This window comes from Perognathus longimembris, chromosome 7 (genome assembly GCF_023159225.1).
Source record: "Perognathus longimembris pacificus isolate PPM17 chromosome 7, ASM2315922v1, whole genome shotgun sequence".
Taxonomy (NCBI): domain Eukaryota; kingdom Metazoa; phylum Chordata; class Mammalia; order Rodentia; family Heteromyidae; genus Perognathus; species Perognathus longimembris.
The window spans coordinates 42987199-43008298 of record NC_063167.1 but is presented as its reverse complement, the minus strand read 5'-3'; the positions used below and the strand labels follow the sequence as shown (position 1 = coordinate 43008298).

Genomic DNA, 21100 nt, shown 5'->3' with positions numbered 1-21100 from the left:
AGTAGATTATGCCTGTATTACTAGCTACTCAGGAAGCTGAGATCTTAGGATTGTGGTTCAAAGTCAGCCTGTGCAGGAAAATCCCTGAGACTCTTATCTCTAATAAACTACTCAGAAAAAGTTTGGAAATGGCACTGTGGCTCAACTGGTAGAACCCTAACCAGCCTTGAACACAACGAGGCTCAAGGATAGTGGCCAGGCCCTGAGTTAAAGCTCTAGGACTTGCAAAATGTGTGTGTGTGTGTGTGTGTGTTTGTGTGTGTGTGTGTGTGTGTTAACAGTCCACCAATGAGCCACGCACACCACCACCCCCCTCCTAGTTTACCAATGGGAAAAATCACTTTTGCTGTAAACTTTCATATGTTAAAAATTGACCTGTCATTTTCTCTATTGCAGAACTTTGCGAGAGTCAAGATGCAGGTAACAATGTCACTATCCTCTTTGGTGGGTACATCTCAGAACTTTAATGAAGAATTTTTAAGACGTTCTCTAAAGACTATCTTGACATATGCTGAGGAAGATCTGGAATTGAGGGAAACAACATTTCCTGATCAGGTCAGAAATGGTATTCCTCCTCCTCCCTCCTCCTCCTCCTCCTCCTTCTCCTCCCTCTTCTCCCTCTTCTCTTCTCCCTCTCCTTCCTCTCCTCCTCCTCCTCCTCCTCTTTCCCCCCTCCTCCCCCTCCCCCTCCTCCTCCTCCATTGTCAAAGTGAAGTACAGAGGGGTTACAGTTTCATATGTAAGGCAAGTACATTTCTTATCCAACTTGTTACCTCTTCCCTCATTTTTTCCCACCTCCCTCCTCTCCCTACCCCCCCACCATGACTTGTATGGTTGGTTTACACCAATTGGTTTTGTAAGTATCACTATTGCAATGGTTTGTCTTTTTGTCCTTTGTCTCTCGATTTTGGTATTCCCTTTCCCTTCCCTAGTTCCAGTACACATATATACGGTATTCGGGATACTAAGACTAATTACAATAATAGCAGGGGTAAAACCACAGGAAGGGAATACAAGAGAAAAGAAAGGTACAGTTTCATATGGCATGTTGAAAATAACTACAACAAAGATATACTACTTATTTCCATAACTTGGAGTTCATTTCGCTTAGCATTATCTTAGTGTTCATACAGGCATTGAGCCTTTGTGATCTTCTGCTATGACTATCCTAGAGATGTACTAATTATTCCCTATGAGGGAAACGATATTCTCTTAATTGCTACTTTCTAAAGGCTGCTACTTTCAAAATTCTGTTTTGTTAAATAGGCACTTTATAGATTATTAAATATTGATTTTTGTAGGAGAATTTTTTTGGTTTTGGTTTTTGTTAGTCATAAGGCTTGAACTGGGAGCCTGAGCACTGTCCCTGAGCTCATTTGCTCAAGACTAGCACTCTACCAGTCTGAGCCACAGCACTACTTCTAGTTTTCTGATGATTAATTGAAGAGTCTCACCGACCTTCCTGTACAAGCTGACTTTAAACCACAATCCTCAGATCTCAGCCTCCTGAGTAGCTATGATTATAGGCCTGAGCCACCAGCATCTAGCTTAATCCTTTGTATTTCTTTGAATCCATATGTCATATGCTTCAAAAAAGACTTTCCTTTTATTATCATTATTATTTTTTTCTTTTTCTTTTTTTGTCTTTTCTTTTTTGGTATTGGGGATTGAACCCAGGACGTTGCACTTGCTAGGCAAGCGCTTTGCCACTGAGCTACATCCCAGCCCTATTATCATTATTATTAAACTATTCTTTTTTTGTTATTGTTGTTGGCCATGGGACTTGAACTCAGGGCCTAGAAGCTGCCCCTGAGCTCTTTTGTGCTCAATGCTAGCGCTCTACCACTATGAGACACAGCACCACTTCCTTGTTTTCTGGTGATTAATTGGAGATAAGAGACTTTTGGACTTCTTGCCCAGGCTGGATTTGAACTGCAATTTCACAGATCTCAGCCTCCAGAGTAGTTAGGATTACAGGTGTGAGCCACCAGTGCCCACCTTATTCTTTGTTTTAAAATTTTTATCTTTAGTACTTTTTTTCTGTGCAGTCTGTTAAATAGAACAATAAGTGCAAAGCTTTATTATGAAACATTCCCACTTATTAGTCAAACAATTACTTTAACAAACTGAAGTTTCTATGAACTACCTTTTAGTAAAGAAATTTTAAGAGGAAATTTTCTATTTGTGTTTTATATTTCCTGTATTCCTGTAATTTGTTTTTACTTATAGCTCTACTTGTTTCCAGCAAAAGAAATAGAAAAAAATGGGACTGGGAATATGGTCTAGTGGCAAGAGTGCTTGCCTACTACACATGAAGCTCTCGGTTCGATTCCCCAGCACCACATATATGGAAAACGGCCAGAAGGGGCACTGTGGCTCAGGTGGCAGAGTGCTAGCCTTGAGCTGGAAGAAGCCAGGGACGGTGCTCAAGCCCTGAGTCCAAGGCCAGGACTGGCCAAAAAAAAGAGAAAAAAATGTAGTCTGCTGAAGAAGTTATTTATTTTATGCCCTAATATACTTACCTCTTTTAGGACAATATTAGTATTATATTATTAGTTTTGAAATCTTTAGATGTTTATCTGATATGTCTCCCAAACTAATTTAGTTCTTAAGAATGAATGAGGGGCTGGGAATATGGCCTAGTAGTTGAGTGCTTGCCTCGTATACGTGAAGCCCTGGGTTCAAGTCCTCAGCAACACACACACACACACACACACACACACACACACGGAAAAAGCTGGACACACACACACACGGAAAAAGCCGGAAAACACACACACACACACACACACACACACACACACACACACACACACACACACACGGAAAAAGCCGGAAGTGATGCTGGGGCTCAAGTGGTAGAGTGCTAGCCTTGAGCAAAAAGAAGCCAGGGGGGGCTGGGAATATGGCCTAGTGGCAAGAGTGCTTGCCTCGTATACATGACGCCCTGGGTTCGATTCCTCAGCACCACATATACAGAAAATGGCCAGAAGGGGTGCTGTGGCTCAAGTGGCAGAGTGCTAGCCTTGAGCAAAAAAGAAGCCAGGGACAGTGCTCAGGCCCTGAGTTCACGGCCTAGGACTGGCCAAAAAAAAAAAAAAAAGAAGAAGCCAGGGACTCAGGCACTGAATTCAAGCCCCAGGACTGGCAAAAAAAAAAGAATGAATGACTGGGGCTGGGCTGGGCACAAATAAACAGAAAAAGGAATTAAACATAAATTTTTTATATAATTCTTTCCTACAGGTTCAAGATCTGGTTTTCAATCTCCATATGATCCTTTCTGATACTGTTAAAATGAAAGAACACCAGGAAGATCCTGAAATGTTGATTGACCTAATGTACAGGTATCATTTGATTCAGTAGTATTTTGTATAATGACATGATAAGGCATATGGATGGCCTTAGATTAAAAACAAGTTACACAGATTAATTGATTTTTTTTCATGGTCAGTTGAAAGGAAAAATGCACTTTTTGTTTTGTTGCTGATAAGAGGTTTGGAGTCAGGACTGCATGGCTGGTCATTTTGCTTGTCAGCTGGCTCTCTGCTGTTTGAGATACTTCTCTAGCTCTGTTTTTTAGTGTTTATTTGGGAGATGAAATTTCATAAGCTTTTTGACTAGGTTCACATCAAACTTAATCATCCAAATCTCAGCCTCCTTAGTATAAAAAATTATGGGCGTGAGCCTCCATTGCCTAGCTCAAATGTACCTTTCTTAGATACATTTTTTTTAATCTTCTTTATCACCTCTTTAGGAATCATGAATAACTATACCTTTTATTTTCCTGTGGTGCTAGGGCTTAACCTAGGGCTTCAAGTGTGCAGTATATTTAAATAACAAAAATAAGAACATTTCTTTAAAAACATGTATTTAATATTTAGCACATATTTAGCATCTAGGTGTCCTAGGTACTAACTGAGAATTTTTAATTTTATGTGTATATATGTATTTTAAATTTAAAAATTATTTAAGAAGAAATTATAGCCAGGCAACAGTGGCTCATGCCTATAATCCTAGGTAAAAAGTTGGAAGTAGAGGCATGGCTTAAGTGACAGAGCACCAGCCATGAACAAAAAAGGTGAGCAAGAATGTATTTTGAGGCTGGGGATATGGCCTAGTGGCAAGAGTGCTTGCCTCGTATACATGAAGCCCTGGGTTCGATTTCCCCAGCACCACATGTACAGAAAATGGCCAGAAGTGGTGCTGTGGCTCAAGTGGCAGAGTGCTAGCCTTGAGCAAAAAGAAGCCAGGGACAGTGCTCAGGCCCTGAGTCCAAGCCCCAGGACTGGCCAAAAAAAAAAAAAAGAATGTATTTTGAACTGAGTTCAAGCCCTTAGTACTGGCACCAAAAAAAAAAAAAAAAAAAGAAGAAGAAGAAGAAGAGAGGAGGAAGAAAAAATACAGTATGTGATTATTTTACCATTATCTTGATTTCAAATGCAGTTATGATTAAAAATATTTCTAGGGACAATTTTTGAGAAATCTGTATTCCTATTGAATCTTGATAATTGCAATAGTAGAACTTCATGACATTTGCCATATAAAAGACAAGCAAAACAACTTTATTCTACTTAAAAGGAAGGTACTATAATGAATCTACCTTTATATAAAGTCTTTTTTTTCCTTGAGTATAAAACATTTCTGTTCCCATAAATTCTCATACCTTTTTCCTTTACTGGTAGTTTCCTTAGTGGCAATATTTTAAAGCAGCATGTCACTCAACAAAAAAATGGTATTATCCATTTCACGGGCCACAATTACTTCTCAAAACCTACACAATGACACTTTCGTGCCCCTCAAAATCTTGTCATAATAGGTTGTATTCAACAGCAGACACTTGTCTAGATACACTTTGAACAAGCTATCTAAATACTCAGCTTGAGGAACATTTGCTAATTGCAACAATTTGTGTTCTAATTAGGATTGCCAAAGGATACCAGACCTCTCCCGATCTACGGTTAACCTGGTTGCAGAACATGGCTGGCAAGCACTCCGAGCGAAGCAATCATGCTGAAGCTGCTCAGTGCCTTGTTCACTCAGCAGCACTTGTTGCTGAGTATTTGAGCATGCTAGAGGACCGGAAATACCTTCCTGTAGGATGTGTAACATTTCAGGTAGGAATCTACAAGGTATTATATGAAATCAAGATAAGTCCAGTTTTGGTTTTAACTTTTATCCACTGGTATTTAGAGTTCTATTTTTATGAAGAAAGTATAGACTTAGGCCAGTGTTTTTCAAGGTAAATTAACAGTATTTATGTTGTCTTCATCATTAAGGTTTTTGTTTTTGTTTTGTTTCTTTTTAAAGCCAGAAGTGGTGCTGTGGCTCAAGTGTAGAACGCTAAAGGGTTTCTTTTTAATCCATCAATGCTACTTGAGGGGCAGTACTAAGGTTTCAGGGTCTTGTTCTTATTCAGCAGGTATTCTGCCATTTGAGTCATGCCCCAAGCCCTTTTGGCTTTGGGTATTTTTGAGATAGGTCACTCATTTATGTCTTTTTTTTTTGCCAGTCTTGGGGCTTAAACTCAGGGCCTGGGTACTGTCCTTGAACTCTTTTAGTTCAAGACTAGCACTCTAGCATTTGAGCCATAGCTCCACTTCCTGCTTTTTCTGTGTATATGGTATCAAGGAATCGAACCCAGGGCTTCATGGGTGCTAAGCAAGCATTCTACCACTAGGCCAAACTCCTGGCCCCTCATTTATGGCTTGACTACATTTCTCCTATTGACTCTTCCTACATAGCTAGCATGATAGGCACACACCACCACATTCAGCTTTTTATGTGTTGAATTGAGAGTCTCTCAGACTTTTTCCCCAGACTGTCCTCAAACTGTGATCCTTCCAATCTTTACCATGCTTGGGTCATCAGTATATTTCTACAAGGCAAGCACTCTTGCCAGTAGGCCATATCCTCAGCCCCATCAGTATATTTCTAAAGATTATTTCTTGTTGATTTTCTCTCCACAGTTCTTTACCTCTGAATTATCTATCAATGCTATGTGTAGTTTTTGTATTTGCCTTCTTATTACTTTGTAATCATCCATAAATTTAAAAACAAGGGCACTCAAAATAGAATTCCTAGTTGAAACTTTTTTTTCCCTTGTCCTGGGGTTTGAACTCAGGGCCTGGATGCTCTACCACTTGAGCCAGGGCTCCACTTCTGGCTTTCTTGATGATTAATTGGAGATAAGAATCTCACAGTTTCCTGCCTGAGATGGCTTGAAACCAAGATCCTCAGGTCTCAGCCACCTGAGTAGCTAGGATTACAGGTGTGAGTCACCCAGCATTCAAAACTATTTTTTAATTAATTTTCTTGTGTATATTTAAGTATATAACATAAGGTACATGTATAATAAAATGAATAGCATATGTCAACAAATTAACATATGCATCATCTCACTGTTACCCCTCCCTGCTATGGCTATAGTAAAAATTCCACTTAAAACTCTTAACTTGCTTTTATTTAACTCACTAGATAAGCCAACATTCTTTTATATAAAACTATATTAATACTATGATTATGATGACAATTTACTATCTAGTAGGAACATATACCTTTGGCTTACTAGTTGAATTCTTTTTTCTCTCCAAACTTTTCATTGGTAAATGGGAGCTGGGATGTAGCTTAGTGCAAAGGCACTTGCCCAGCAAGCACAAGATCCTGGATTTAATTCCCAGTACCAAAAGAGAAAAGACAATCAATCAATGTAACTTTTAAAAGTTTTTTGTACAGTCAGACATTGGTGGCTCATGCCTGTAATCCTAGCTATTCAGGAAGCTGAGATCTGAGGATCATGGTGAAAAGCTCACCTCAGCAGGAAAGTTTGTGTATCTCTTTTCTGCAGTTTATCCACCAAAAAACCAGAAATGAAGTTGTGTGGCTCAAGTGGTAGAATGCCATCTTTGAACAAAAAAGATAAAGGACACCGTGCCAAGGCCTTAACTTCAAACCTGAGTACCAGCACAAATTAAAAAATAAAACGTTTGGGAGTTTTTATCTATTACAGTAGTGATCAAATTTAGGAGCTCACACATAGATAAGCATGCATTCTACTGCAGAGCTACTTTCCTCATTTAACCTCATTTAATAGTTTTGTTTTGTTTTTAGTATGTGGTATGAGGGTCTTTTGTTATTGTTATTTTGGTGGTGGTTGTTTCTGGCAGGATCTCCTTAATGTTATCAAGGTTGGCCTGGAACTCACTTGATCTTCACTTAACTTTTCCTATATATTCATGATAGGAAATTCCATTTCACAAACCTTTTCGATTTGCTTTCCCTAGAATATTTCATCTAATGTTTTAGAAGAATCTGCAGTTTCAGATGATGTGGTATCTCCGGATGAAGAAGGTATCTGCTCTGGAAAGTACTTTACTGAATCAGGACTTGTGGGATTACTGGAGCAAGCAGCTGCTTCTTTCTCAATGGTAAGTGACTTTTTTTAATTCTCTTCCTTAAGTTTTATACCTCTGAATTGTCATTGACATGCATAGCTGTGTTTTCTGCCTTGTGATCATGCCTTTCCTTTAAATACTTTTAGAGGTGTCTAGGAAAATATAAGATACTAGATATCCAGTATCTTACCTGTGAGGAACTTTATGAACTCATCCTAGATCCCTTCTCTGACCACCTTACGATCCTATAACCCTAATCTTTATTCCTTCCCACCTGTATGTGAAGCAGTCAAGTAGAGTAGACTAGAATATTCATTTTAGAAGGAAAAGATACATGAAGTTCTGTGGATTATTTGGATAGCTTCACCAACTTCTCTGACTTCTCTGCTTATTGTTTAGTATTCCAGTACTAAGGTTTAAGAGACACTAACGTATATGAAAGTAAGAGGGAATCTTGAGATAATATGGAGTGCTGCTCTACTTCCCTACTGGAAATTGGTGGGTTTTGGTTTTGGTTTTGGTTTTCCTTCTGGGCTTTATCTCTGTCCAGCAATATGTTGGCTTAATGCAAAGATTTAGAAGACATACTACCAAAGTTCAAATCCTGTCCCTACTACTTAGTAGTTATATTATTTTAGGTATAAATTAATATACTGCAGTCATTCATCTGTTAAATACATCTGATAATTGTATCATGGGCCTGCTATTAGATAGAACTAAATGACAATACAGGTAAAGTGCTTATCACTGCCTGTTTCCATATATTTGTGTGGTTGCTGTTATCATCATTTTTATCATCATCGACACTTAGAACCCTCTCATTTAAATAAGATTATGATTCTTTAAAGAGTATTTTTCCAGGTTTAAAATATTATTAGATCTTTTTTAAAACATCTCACCTCTAAAGACCAATGGCCATCCCAATTCCTCCCCTAAACTGAGTTGAATTAACGAAGAGAAAAAAGGTTTTTACTATAGATAGAATATTTAAATATCTGTGTATGTGATTTTAATAATTCAAACTGTTGCATTTAGTTTGGATGGCAGTGGCCTCTGTTAACATATTTCATTCTTTTTATATGTAACTGGTATATATAATGCATAGGAATTGCTTTTTTTCAACTAATCTGATTTTAATTAAAATAATTATTGGAGCATTTTAGTTACGTTAAGCATATTTCACTATGACAGCTATATTATTCCTTAAAGATATTCCTGTGATGGCTGGGAATGTAGTGTAGCAGTAGAGTGCTTGCCTCGAATGCATGAAGCCATGAAGCCCTGGGTTTGATTCCTCAACACCACATAAACAGAAAAGGCTGGAAGTGGCACTGTGGCTCATAAGGTAGAGTGCTAGCCTTGAGCAAAAAGAAGTGCTCAGACCCTGAGTCTAAGCCCCAGAACTGGCAGAAAAAAAAAGATACTCCTTTGAGCTGGGTGCTAGTGGTTCGAGTCTGCAATTCTCGCTACTCAGGAAGCTGAGATTTGAGGGTCAAGGTTTGAAGCCAGCCCAAGCAGGCGATTCTTACCTCCAGTTAACCACCAGAAAGCCAGAAGTAGAGTTGTGGCTCAAGCCCCAGGACCAGCACACAGAGAATAAGTATATATATATGTATTTAATTGAAGATATTTTGTTTTGTGTTTTTGCCAGTCCTGGTCCTTGGATTCAGGGCCTGAACACTGTCCCTGGCTTCTTTTTTTCTCAAGGCTAGCACTTTGCCGCTTGAGTCACAGCGCCACTTCTGGCCTTTTCTATATATGTGGTGTTGAGGAATCGAACCCAGGGCTTCATGTATACGGGACAAGCACTCTTGCCACTAGGCCATATTCCCAGCCCCAATTGAAGATATTTTGAATAGATTTCTAATAAGTGATTAGTTTATCATCTAAATATTTTGGAAAAATGAATTATTTTAGTTTTATAAGATACTACAGGTTATATGATTATAGGTGAATTGAGTATCCGTGATAAGTATAATAATAGGTTTCTTTACTTCTACTCAGAATTAGTTTCTGAAAAGTTTATATGATTAATTATGCATAACATATTTAATTTACCTTAGTAAAGTAATATACGGTAGATAGAAGTAGAATATCCTCTTCACATTATATATAAATATATATTTCTGTCTTATTTAATAGAAGTATACATATATGTATATGTATTTATATATGTACATACTTACTTGCATATGCATATCTAGAGATGATATATTGTCTAAAAGTATTTTATTGTTTTGTGTTTTGTTTTTTGCCAGCCCTGGGGCTTAGACTCAGGGCCTGAACACTGTCCCTGGCTTCTTTTTGCTCAAAGCTAGTACTCTACCACTTGAACCACAGCACTACTTCTGGCTTTTTCTGTTGGTGTGGTGTTGAGGAATCAAACCCAGGGCATGCATGCAAGGCAAGCACTCTACTGCTAAACCATATTCCCAGCCCCCAAAACTTTATTACTTTTTTTTGTTTTTTTGTTTGTTTGCTTTGTTTTTTATCGGTCATGGGGCTTGAACTCTGGGCCTGGGGACTGTCCCTGAGCTCTTCAGCTCAAGGCTAGTGCTCTACCACTTGAGCCACAGTGCTACTTCCTAAAAGTTTTTTGTTAAAAGAAATAAAAGTCAAACATGTATACAGCTGTTTTTATGTCCTATTGGGAAAATCTTCAGTTGTGATATTGTCTTAATAGAAATATTGTGAATTTATAAATTGTGGTGGTTGTGCATTCTTCTTGATATAAAAGAAAGCAATGCTTTAAACGTTATTTTTGTAGGCTGGCATGTATGAAGCAGTTAATGAGGTTTATAAAGTACTTATTCCTATTCATGAAGCCAATCGGGATGCAAAAAAACTATCCACCATTCACGGCAAACTTCAAGAAGCATTTAGCAAAATTGTTCATCAGGTAATAATTCCAATTTCTCATTTTTGTAAGTGAAGGAAACTTTGTGTTGCTCTTTACTAATGTTAAACTAAACCCCATAAATGACCATTTTAAACAGGTTGCAAATAAACAGTCAATAATGGTTTGTAGCTAAAATGAGACTCATTAATAACAGATTCACTTAAAGTAGATAATGATTACTATAAACTTTCCACAGGCTTTACTTTTTATTTGTGTTTTTTACATTGTTACTCTTTAACAAAATTATGATTTATTTTGTTTTCAGTATAGGTTACAATTATAAATTTGATTTTTCAGCTAGTGTCTGGTCATGTACTGGTAAAGTTTCTGCATTTAAGTAAACATTTTATTAATTGATGTGCAACTTTAATAATATCTTTGTGTTTTTTTAATTAATACAGCTGAACTTTATTTTTTCTACATCTTAAATTCAGTTTAATATTTCTTTTCAGTATATTTTGAATGTGAAAATAATGGCTAAAGCAAGTATATTAATATCAATAATATGGTTTTAGTACTTTATAAGTTATTCTACATGTTATTCAACAAAATAAAAATCAAATTAAACCTGGCAAAAGTGAAGTAGAACATTGCGCTGGTCTTCACCCCTGTAATCTCAAGAGGCATCTGAGGATCATGGTTTGAAGCCAGCCCAGGTAGTCCATGAGACTCTCAATTTTCCACCAAAAAGCCAGAAATAGAGTTGAGGCTCAATTGGTAGAGTCCTAACCTTGACCAAAAAAGCTAAGGGACAAAGCCCAAGCTTTGAGTTCAACTCCCAGGAAAGGCAAACTCACCAAAAAAAAAAAAAAAAAAAAAAAAAAGGCAATGTAACTAAATTCTTGGCCCCATTGAAACACTCCGAAATGTTCTGTTGAACTTTTTTTTCCCCTTCACTTATCTGTTCCCTTTCCTGAACTACCCATTTACTCTTGCTATCCTCTAAAAAGGAGGTAGAGTAGTGATTATAGTTTGTATTTAGTAGGAGTCTTGTCATCTACTAAAATACTGAAGCTGCCAAAGATTGGTTTTATGATTAGAACAGGTGGGTCTTTTTATAATCAGTTGTACATATTCTGTGAAAATAACCTCATGCTAGCTTATAAAGCTCTGAATTACAAATTATACATGTCAGGTAGGGAATATCTAAAGCTTCCAAAAATCTGCATCCGTTTATGTCAGTGTCATTAAGGCAGAATTGCTATTTGCTTTCCATTTTAACCAGCATATTTCGTGAACTGCACCTTAGAGATTTAATTAAAATGCACATGTGGAATGAGCAGCTGGCTTTCTTTCCCCAATAATTTGTACTTTTAAGTAAAACGTACTTCACACTTGTACTTTAAAAGCTTAGCTTTTAAAAGGCAAAAAATGGTTAGGTATCTATTTTGAACAAGCAGTTTATAAAACTTTTGTAGTTCTTAAGTTACAAATATGCTGTTTAAAAATACATTGTTAAATTCTATTCATGGAAGAAAATTTAGAGTCTATGTGCCTTATACTATTGCACTACCTTTGGCCTTTTTTTGTTCCTTTTAAACAGTTGGTTTTTTTTTTTTTATGACTTGCCCTTTTTTTTTTCACTTTTTATTATACAGAGTACTGGCTGGGAGGTAGGTAATGTTTTAGTTAGTTAAAGACACTAATAGATTGATTTGATCAGATTTCTTATGCCAATGCTTTGCCCACATGTGCTAGCTGTGGGCATTCTGTTGCTATCTGCTACCAACTGAATTCATTAACCAAAGAAATTTTGTTATAATACTGCAGTACATTTTAAGAAATTCATTATTAAGAGGTTGTAGGCAGTGCATGTAAATCCAGTGTTACACTAATGAGATTCTTTGGTAAATGAGCTACTTTGTCATCACTTTAGTTTGTTTGAAACATTTCTCTCATCAACATTTACACACAGATTTCTTTTTTTTTTTTAACCATATTGTTTCACCTCATTTTACAGAGGTCGATTTATGTGTTATTGCTCAGAGGTATAAATACCGTATTTCGCCTAATCTAAGATGCCATCAATCTTAAGTATACTAATGTTTTATCTAACTTTAAGAAAGAAAAATACTTTCATATTAAGCCATGGCATTCTGTCAGTTGAAAGCTACAGAGATACTAAAATGTGGGTAGAATGTAAGCATCCTACAGTTGATGGCATATTATATTAATTTGATTGTTGGTTACTTCACTTTGAGTATAAATCCTACCAAAGAAGGAAATTCACTTTTGTTAAATTTTGTTGGGAAAAACATTGGGAGAATTTGAAATTGAATTTCACCTGACATTGTAAGCGCTTGATTAATTAGTATTTAATGGAGACTGAATAGGCTTCCCTTTAGGCTTGTGAAAAATACAAATCAAATATGACCAAAAAATACCAGAAAGAATTAATTAGCATTGTCTTGTAATCTTTCTGTAAAGGAAAGAATTCTATAAATTATACCCTATTGATGACTTAAAGCTAGGTCGTAGTATATCACATTTACTTAGCGTTAGGTGTATTTACAACATCATCTCTTTTCCTCTCACTTTGTAATCAGATTTATGTTGACTAGCCTATTTCTCTGGCTTTGCATTAAAATCTTTGTTTTAGGACTCAAATAGGAATGAACTACTGAGTTTATTGCTTTTCTTTAGACGAAGGCAGCATTTTTGCTTTGCATCTACCTTAATTCTTCAGAATAAATGTGTCACCTTATTAATACCAAAAATACAATCCCTCAGTTCTGCAGCTCAATTAAGACATATGTCAAGAGACTTGCTGTGGTAATCTTTGAAAGTTAAGTTCCTTATGAATGTTTTACTAACAGGAAATAGCATTATCTGAAAATTAGAAATATATTGAAACCTCTGAGCAGTTTGTTACTAGTCTGCTTGATGCTAAATCGACCCCTGAAAGGTATAATTTTCACTGGTTATGACATTAATACCATTCTTTCATCATGTTTATTGCATGGGAAAAGTTGCACAAACTTTATTTCCTGTTAATATTCTTGTCACTGCCTTTTACTGGACTTTAGCTTTATAGCTTCTAAATTTGTTGCACGTTTGTTTTTTGCTATTCCCTGTAAAACTTATATGGATGCTTGCATTTTACAAAATGTGTTTGCTGCCATTTGCTGCTTAATTGTTTTTGAAATTTTCTTAATTAAAATGCTTTCTGTTTTCTCTTCTCTCTTGCCCCTGGTTGCTGACCCTCCTCCCTACTTTTACTATTGTCTATTGTGGTAAGTTCCTATCTTGTGAATATTTTTCTTTTTGACTCTGAAAACCTCAGTAATTTCATTTTTTCTTAAAACTGTTTCCTAGCTAATTTCTTGGTATTCTTATAGAATTTTTCAAATTGAATTGATATCCAGTAAGGATAATTTATACATTATAGAAAGTCTCTTTGAATTGATAGTTCACCCCTTTGTTTACAGGAAAGGTCTTCTGGGTTTATATTTTAGCAATATGTTTCAATTTTGCATTCTGCTTTTGCTTTAGAACAAATATTTCACTTGGAAAAACTGTTTGAAGTATGTGTGAGAGAGACACAGAGAATGTATGTATGTGTGCAAAAGATAACTACAACTTGGTATTTAGAAATTTGCTACAGTGTTTACCATGCAGTTAATAAATTACAAACTTTTCTGAATCAGTGGCTATTATCTACTGTGCCACTAGTTGTTCCTTAGCACCTGTTTTGTGTTTGTTTCTATTTTTTACTTTTTCCCAAAGTGAAAATTGTATTTTTTATTTTTATGATGCATTTTTACTTATTTTGGGGGAAAATAGAAATGTGTAATTTCTATATGAAGAAATGTAGTCATTTCATATTTTTGTACATTTATTAATAAATCAATTTGTTTTCAAAAGTACATCAGTACAAGTTCCCATTAAAAACAAATCAGTCCCCTAATATTGATAACATAGTGACATAACACTTTCTCTGTTAAAAAGAAAATTAGCTGGGCACTGGTAGTTCACGCCTGAAATTTTAAATATTCAGAAGGCTGAGATTTGTGGTTTAAAGCCAACAGTGGCAGGAGAGCCCTTAAGATTCTTATCTCCATCTAACTGCCAGAAAAAGCCAGAAGTAGAGCTGTGGTTCAAATGGTAAAGCACTTGTGTTGAGCAGAAAAGCTCAGGGACAGCACCCAGGCCCTGAGTTCAAGCTCCAGGAACCAGCATCAAAAAAATAAAAAAGAAAGAAAATCACACTCTTTAAAGGCATTACCATACCCCTGTAATAGAGATGTCTTCCAATCTCGTCACAAAAGCTATAGAAGATAGGATTGGCTTTATTAAGCTACTATACAAGATTACTAAAGAACCATAGGTTATCCTCATTTTTGAGATTGAAGTATACAAAATGATTGTATCTTAACTCTTAGGATGATCATGAATATGAATATGAATCAGTGCGCTTGTCCTGGTCCTTGGCTTCAGTCATGTTGTGTAGTCTTTAATCCACACTCATGTTGAGTGCAATAAAGTAATTCATCCAAGTAAATGAAAGTTAGAGCAGAATTAGAAAGATGTAAGTATAATAGAAGAAAGAAGTGGGGCTGGGGATATGGCCTAGCAGCAAGAGTGCTTGCCTCGTATACATGAGGCCCTGGGTTCAATTCCCTAGCACCACATACAGAAAATGGCCAGAAGTGACTCTGTGGCTCAAGTGGCAGAGTGCTAGCCTTGAGCAAAAAGAAGCCAGGGACAGTGCTCAGGCCCTGAGTCCAAGCCCCAGGACTGGCAAAAAAAAAAACAAAGAAGTGAAGATTGAAAGAAGGAAGTGGAAAAACAATTGAAGAAGGTATAACATAAAACAAGTGCTTTTAGATAGCTGATTAGGAAAATGAATGAGGCTCCATAAGAAGAATTTAGATAGAGGTATAAAACATCCAAGAGTCAGGAAGATGAAGAGAGTTAAAGAAAACACAGTACATGGAAGAGTCTTGTTATTGCTGTGAGAAGTTGCTTACCTCCCTGGTGGTTGGTATAGACTAAAACTGAGCATCTGGTAAGATATGCCACACTACTAATTTCTGTTATCTCCCTTGTGCTACTTTGAGAAGCAAACATTTGGTCAGCAAACATTTAATGCATAAATGATATTAGATAAGCCTTCTTTTCCTGGACTTGGACATGTAATAGTCCAGATTGAAATTCTGATTGGCATGTCTTACAGTATGTTTGGTAGATAAAACACCAACTTTATTTTTATATGGAGAATACAAGGAGGGCATGCAGACATGCACAGTTATGGTGGAGGATCATGCTGTAATATAGAGAAAAATATAGAGTTCTGAAATGAGTTACTCAGAGAAAATCACATGATTCTCAAGGTATCAGAGAAGTGAAAGACAGTCCAAGGGTCACACTAATGACTAATTAAGAGCTTCAGATTCAGGTGTCCAATATACTAGGGTTTAACTTAAGTTCCTCTATTACTTACTGGTCATGAGCAAGTTACTACTTTTTTCATATAAGTGTGACAAGGGCAAAAATAATGGTATAATCTTACTAAATTGTGCTAGGTGCTTAGCCAGTGTTTAGAGATCATTATTTTTGTTGCTACTATGATTTTTCAAATCATCATTACCACTACTATTAATTGTTATCTCTGGGGGTGAGGAGGTTTATAGGATCAAACTCAGGGATTCATGCATTCTAGGCAAGTCTTGTACCATTCAGTATATCGCCAAACCCTATTACATAAAATCTTAGCAGAAGCAGGCCTGGTGTGTAGGTGCATGCCTAATAATCCAACCTACTGAGAGGAGATAGGAGGATTCCTACTTCAAGACCAGACTCCATAATTTAGTGAGACCCAAATCCAGAATGAAATTATTTATTGTTTATTTTTGTGAATTCTAGGGCTTGAACTCAGAGCTTTTGTTTTTCATTTTGGTTTTTTTTTTTTTTTTGCTCAATGCCAACTCCACTTCTGGCTTTTTGGTGGTTAATCAGACATAACAGTCTCACAGACCTTTCTACCCAGGCTGGGACTCACAAATCTCAGCCTGTTAAGTTGGTAGAATTACAGGCATAAGCTACCAGCTCCTGGGTCTGAAATGAAATTTAAAAGGGCTAGCTCAGTGATAAAGCACTTACCAAACATGTATAAGGCTCTAGGTTCAATCCATAGTACACACACACACACATATGCAAAAAAGAAAGAAAGAAAAGAAGTTGGGTCAGGGAGAGGGGAGTTAGATATATACATATTTTGTGGGGGGGGGGGCGGTGTACTTGAACTCCTCAGGGCCTGGGTACTGCCCCTGAACTTTTTTGCTCAAGGCTAATGTTCTACCACTTGAGTCACAGCCCCACTTCCATGTTTTTGATGGTTAATTGGAGATAAGAATCTTGTGGACTTACTGCCTGGGTTGGCTTTGAGCCTTGATTCCTCAGCTCTCAGTCTCCTAAGTAGCTAGGGTTATAGGCATGAGCCACCATGCCCTCCTGAGAAAGAACTGTCAATAATAAAAGAAGATCATGTTAGAAAAATCTTAGGCTACGTTATAGGAAAGTAATTCTAAGAAAGAAAAATAGACCATGTTGTTCAAAACTCTAAAGAGAAAGTAGGGCTGGAGATGTGGCCTAGTGGCAAGAGTGCTTGCCTCGTATGCATGAGGCCCTGGGTTCAATTCCCCAGCACCATATACAGAAAGAAAGTGGCCAGAAGTGGCGCTGTGCCTCAAGTGGCAGAGTGCTAGCCTTGAGAAAAAAGAAGGCAGGGACAGTGCTCAGGCCCTGAGTCCAAGCCCAGGACTGGCCAAAAAGAAAGAAAGAAAGAAAGAAAGAAAGAAAGAAAGAAAAGAAAGAAAGAAAGAAAGAAAGAAAGAGAGAAAGAGAGAAAGAGAGAAAGAGAGAAAGAGAGAAAGAGAGAAAGAGAGAAAGAGAGAAAGAGAGAAAGAGAGAAAGAGAGAAAGAGAGAGAGAGAGAGAGAGAGAGAGAGAGAAAGAAAGAAAGAAAGAAAGAAAGAAAGAAAGAAAGAAAGAAAGAAAGAAAGAAAGAAAGAAAGAAAGAGAGAAAGTAAAGGTTGAGTGATGATTTTCCCCGGCCAATGGCTTGATAACAGAATCCTTCCTACATTGAAAATAAAATTGCTCAAACTCAGCCTTCCTCTTTAGCTTCATCCCCTGTTACTCCCTCTGTGGGATGGCACACTCACATACTCACTTGAAATTTCAGTAACTCCTTATAATTACTTTTCTGACCTCTTGTTCTCCCCCTTATTTCTTCTGCTCCAGCCACACTTCATGTCCCTTAGACACTCTAGGCTGGCTTTTGCCTCAGGGCCTTTGTACTGGACTTTCCTCTGGCTAGAATGTGCTTCTTCCAGAAATCTGAGTGATCGACTCTCATACCTTTGTCATGTCTTTACTCAGATACCATTTTGTTGATGAGACCTACTCTACCTCCTTTGTCTCCTGACTCTTCTGCTTAGGGTCTTTGTAGTATTTCCACACATGTGTACAATATATCCCAATCAACCTCACCCCCATCACTATCCCTTATACTGTAACTCCCTCTTCTTAAAACAGTTTCCAGTAGGTTTTACTGTTCAGTTTTCTTATGTGCAAATAAGCCACATGTTCATCCCCTTTATTAGCTTTCCCCCTTCCTTCTGGTACCTCCATTAAAAAAAAAAAAAAGCCTAGTCTTTTGTTCACTGATTTATCCTACATGTTTAGAGCATTTTGCTGGCACCTAGTATGTACTCAATAAATATTTAAATGGATAAATAATTTCCTTCACATATTCTTTTATGACTTTTCTATCTTTTTCTCCCTGGCCTCTTTGCTGCAGTGTCTCTCTCCTTCCCTCTCCCCATCCACTTGGCCAATTCTTTTCAGTCAAGAATCTTGTCTATGACCAGCACCTCAGTTGTGATTTGTCTCCAACAAGATTAATCTTTGCTTTGCTTTTTTGACAATTTTTACAATAACATATATTCTTATGAGGATCAGTCTTATGTTGTTAGTAAGGATGAGTGGTAGCTGACATAAGAAAGCCTCAATACTTTTCCCCCCTTGAACTGAATCTTAGTATAATGAAGTATATAAAAATAGTTTTCCAGGCACCTGACACTCCTATAATTCTGGCTACTCAGGCTGAGACCTATGAGTCATAGTTCAAAGCCAGCCCAGACAGCAGCGTCCATAAGACTCCATCCCCAACTAACTAACAAAAGGCTAGACTGAAGGAATAGCTTGAGGAGGCATAAAGCACCAGCCATAAGCAAATAAACCAAGCTCATGACCCTGAGTTCAAGCCCCAGTATTCACACACACATCAATTTTAAACTTTATTAATAGAAATTTAATGTCTAGATCCAAGGAGGCAGTTGTGCACTGATAGATCACAGCGACTCACAGTAGATCACACAGACACAGTATTGTGTCTTTTTCTGTGACTTCACATATTAAAGAGTAGCATTGAAAACTAGTAGATGCAAGCAGGACAGTACTTCTTATCATAGAAAGTTCTGACTGAGAACTGAAAAATTTAGCTAAAGGAAGCAAGTCCTAATTGTCAAGTATTTGACATGTTACAGACTTGAAGTTTACAATAGGTTTTAAATCTTATAAGCTGGAAACTTCTAAATACTTCTTTTTCTAGAGAAAAAGTTTTGATACTTGAAGTTTTTAAAAGTATGAATGTGTGGGCTGGGGATATGGCCTAGTGGCAAGAGTGCTTGCCTCGTATACACGAGGCCCTGGGTTTGATTCCCCAGCACCACATATACAGAAAATGGCCAGAAGTGGCGCTGTGGCTCAAGTGGCAGAATGCTACCTTGAGCAAGAAGAAGCCAGGGACAGTGCTCAGGCCCTGAGTCCAAGCCCCAGGACTGGCCAAAAAAAAAAAAAAAAAAGTATGAATATGTATGTATGTATGTTACATGTCTTGAAAAATAGCAATTGCTGTTGGTATTGAGGCTTGAACTCAGGACGTGTCTTTTTCTACATACCTAAGTAGCCACGCCTCCAATTCAGTGGTCACAATTTTTAGAGTAATTTTCATAACTGCCTTTTTCATTTTCTGTGCAGTACCTTCTTTTCTTGATTATGTCCCAGATTCAATGTTGTATTGTTCTATTGGCTTAATCTACTTAGATATCTCATTTGCTATAAAAGTTAGTTAATATATATGTCTGTTAAATTTTGAAATGAAGTATTGAAGAAATGTCAGGTATATTTTAGCACCCAAAACATTTTTCTTTAAAGCTTATTTTGGACAAAAATATGAGTATATTTTCAGTCATTGTACTTTTCCCCCTTTTGTATTATAATACTGGTGATTAAAGATCAGTGTCTGATTTTGCTTAATTACCAGTAACATTTGATATATATGTTCATATACCTTCTGGTCTTTCTTGTATAGGAAAAGTAAGTATAAAGCAAATAAGCCTTAAAGAGTTTCACAGGACGAGGTAACAATGTTGGACAAGAAATGTACTCATTACCTTACTTATGTAACTATCACCTCTCTGTACATCACTTTTACAATAAAATTAAGTTAAATTTAAAAAACGAGTTTTGGGCTGGGGATATGGCCTAGTGGCAAGAGTGCTTGCCTTGTATACATGAAGCCCTGGGTTCGATTCCTCACATATATAGAAAATGGCCAGAAGTGGCGCTGTGGCTCAAGTGGCAGAGTACTAGCCTTGAGCAAAAAGAAGCCAGGGACAGTGCTCAAGCCCTGAGGTCAAACCCCACGACTGCCCCAAAAATTAATTAATTAATTAATTTTTTTTAAAAGCCAAAAAACGAGTTTTACAGGAATTGAAAAACTTACATGTGATTATGAATATAGGAACACCTCAGAATCCTTCTGAAACACCTGTGTCCCAATTGTAAATATTTCATGAAAAATTTCTCAGAATTACCTTTATTGAAAGGACTTGTTTTCACCTGTCTTTGTGAGTGTCATGATCAACTTAATGTACTTTGTACATGATGCTAATATGTAGTTAATGCACACAGTGGGTGTGCTCTCTGGGGCCCATCACAAACATATTCATCTATAAATATATTTTCCCTTGAATTCCTAAATTGTATTCCTTCCATTCCATATTTAGTCATTCCTCCACATACAGCTGTTTTACCAAAAGAGGGACACAAATTATGTATTTTTTGCATTAGTATTTCTTCAGGGTCTTGTCATTTTACTGATTATCTGATCTATGTCAGATGTTATTCTTGGTTCCTAACTTTTATGATCTTATTTTCAAATATGCAGAGAAATACCTTGAAACTATGCTAGCCTTTTCAAATTTAATTTTAGTATGCTTTATATTATGATAGGTAAGACACAATTCATGTTATAACAAGCATCCTTCCCTACAAAAAGGAAAATAAGTTAATATATCTCAGTTGTATTGACTTAAAAAATAAAGACCATTGTGATACTTAGCACTAACTCTAAAATAATACATGTGATTTAGTGATTCATTCATTTCCTGAAAACTATATTTGCATGTTTGTTAGAAATAATGCAAAAGACTTCTTTTTAGTGTTATTTGAAAATTCATCAAAATATGATACTGAAATTAAATTTTTGCCATGTTTTAGAATTGTACATTACTGCAATGTAAGCATAATGAAGAAAAAAGAAGACTTTATATTAAAGTTTCTCATTTTCCTAAACCTAGGATGGTAAGCGGATGTTTGGCACCTATTTCCGTGTCGGTTTTTATGGAACCAAGTTCGGGGATTTGGATGAACAAGAGTTTGTTTACAAGGAGCCTGCTATAACCAAACTTGCAGAGATATCTCACAGATTGGAGGTGAATCCTGTGGTGCTTTATAAAGTA

The 21100-nt window shown here is 36.7% G+C and overlaps 1 protein-coding gene across 5 annotated transcripts in view; it reads left to right on the top strand.

Moving 5' to 3' along the window:
- Window positions 1-21100, top strand: part of Dock7 (dedicator of cytokinesis 7) — a 181058-nt gene that overhangs the window by 147546 nt on the left and 12412 nt on the right. For 3 of the 5 annotated variants that reach the window (XM_048351453.1, XM_048351451.1, XM_048351455.1), the window contains 7 exons: window positions 397-555; window positions 3244-3344; window positions 4922-5114; window positions 7281-7424; window positions 10159-10290; window positions 11889-11903; window positions 20948-21073. In XM_048351453.1, coding sequence (XP_048207410.1) covers window positions 397-555; window positions 3244-3344; window positions 4922-5114; window positions 7281-7424; window positions 10159-10290; window positions 11889-11903; window positions 20948-21073 — 870 coding nt within the window. Of the gene's footprint in view, window positions 1-396; window positions 556-3243; window positions 3345-4921; window positions 5115-7280; window positions 7425-10158; window positions 10291-11888; window positions 11904-20938; window positions 21074-21100 lie in introns of all 5 variants that reach the window. The other 2 variants (XM_048351454.1, XM_048351452.1) reach the window with 1 other exon arrangement.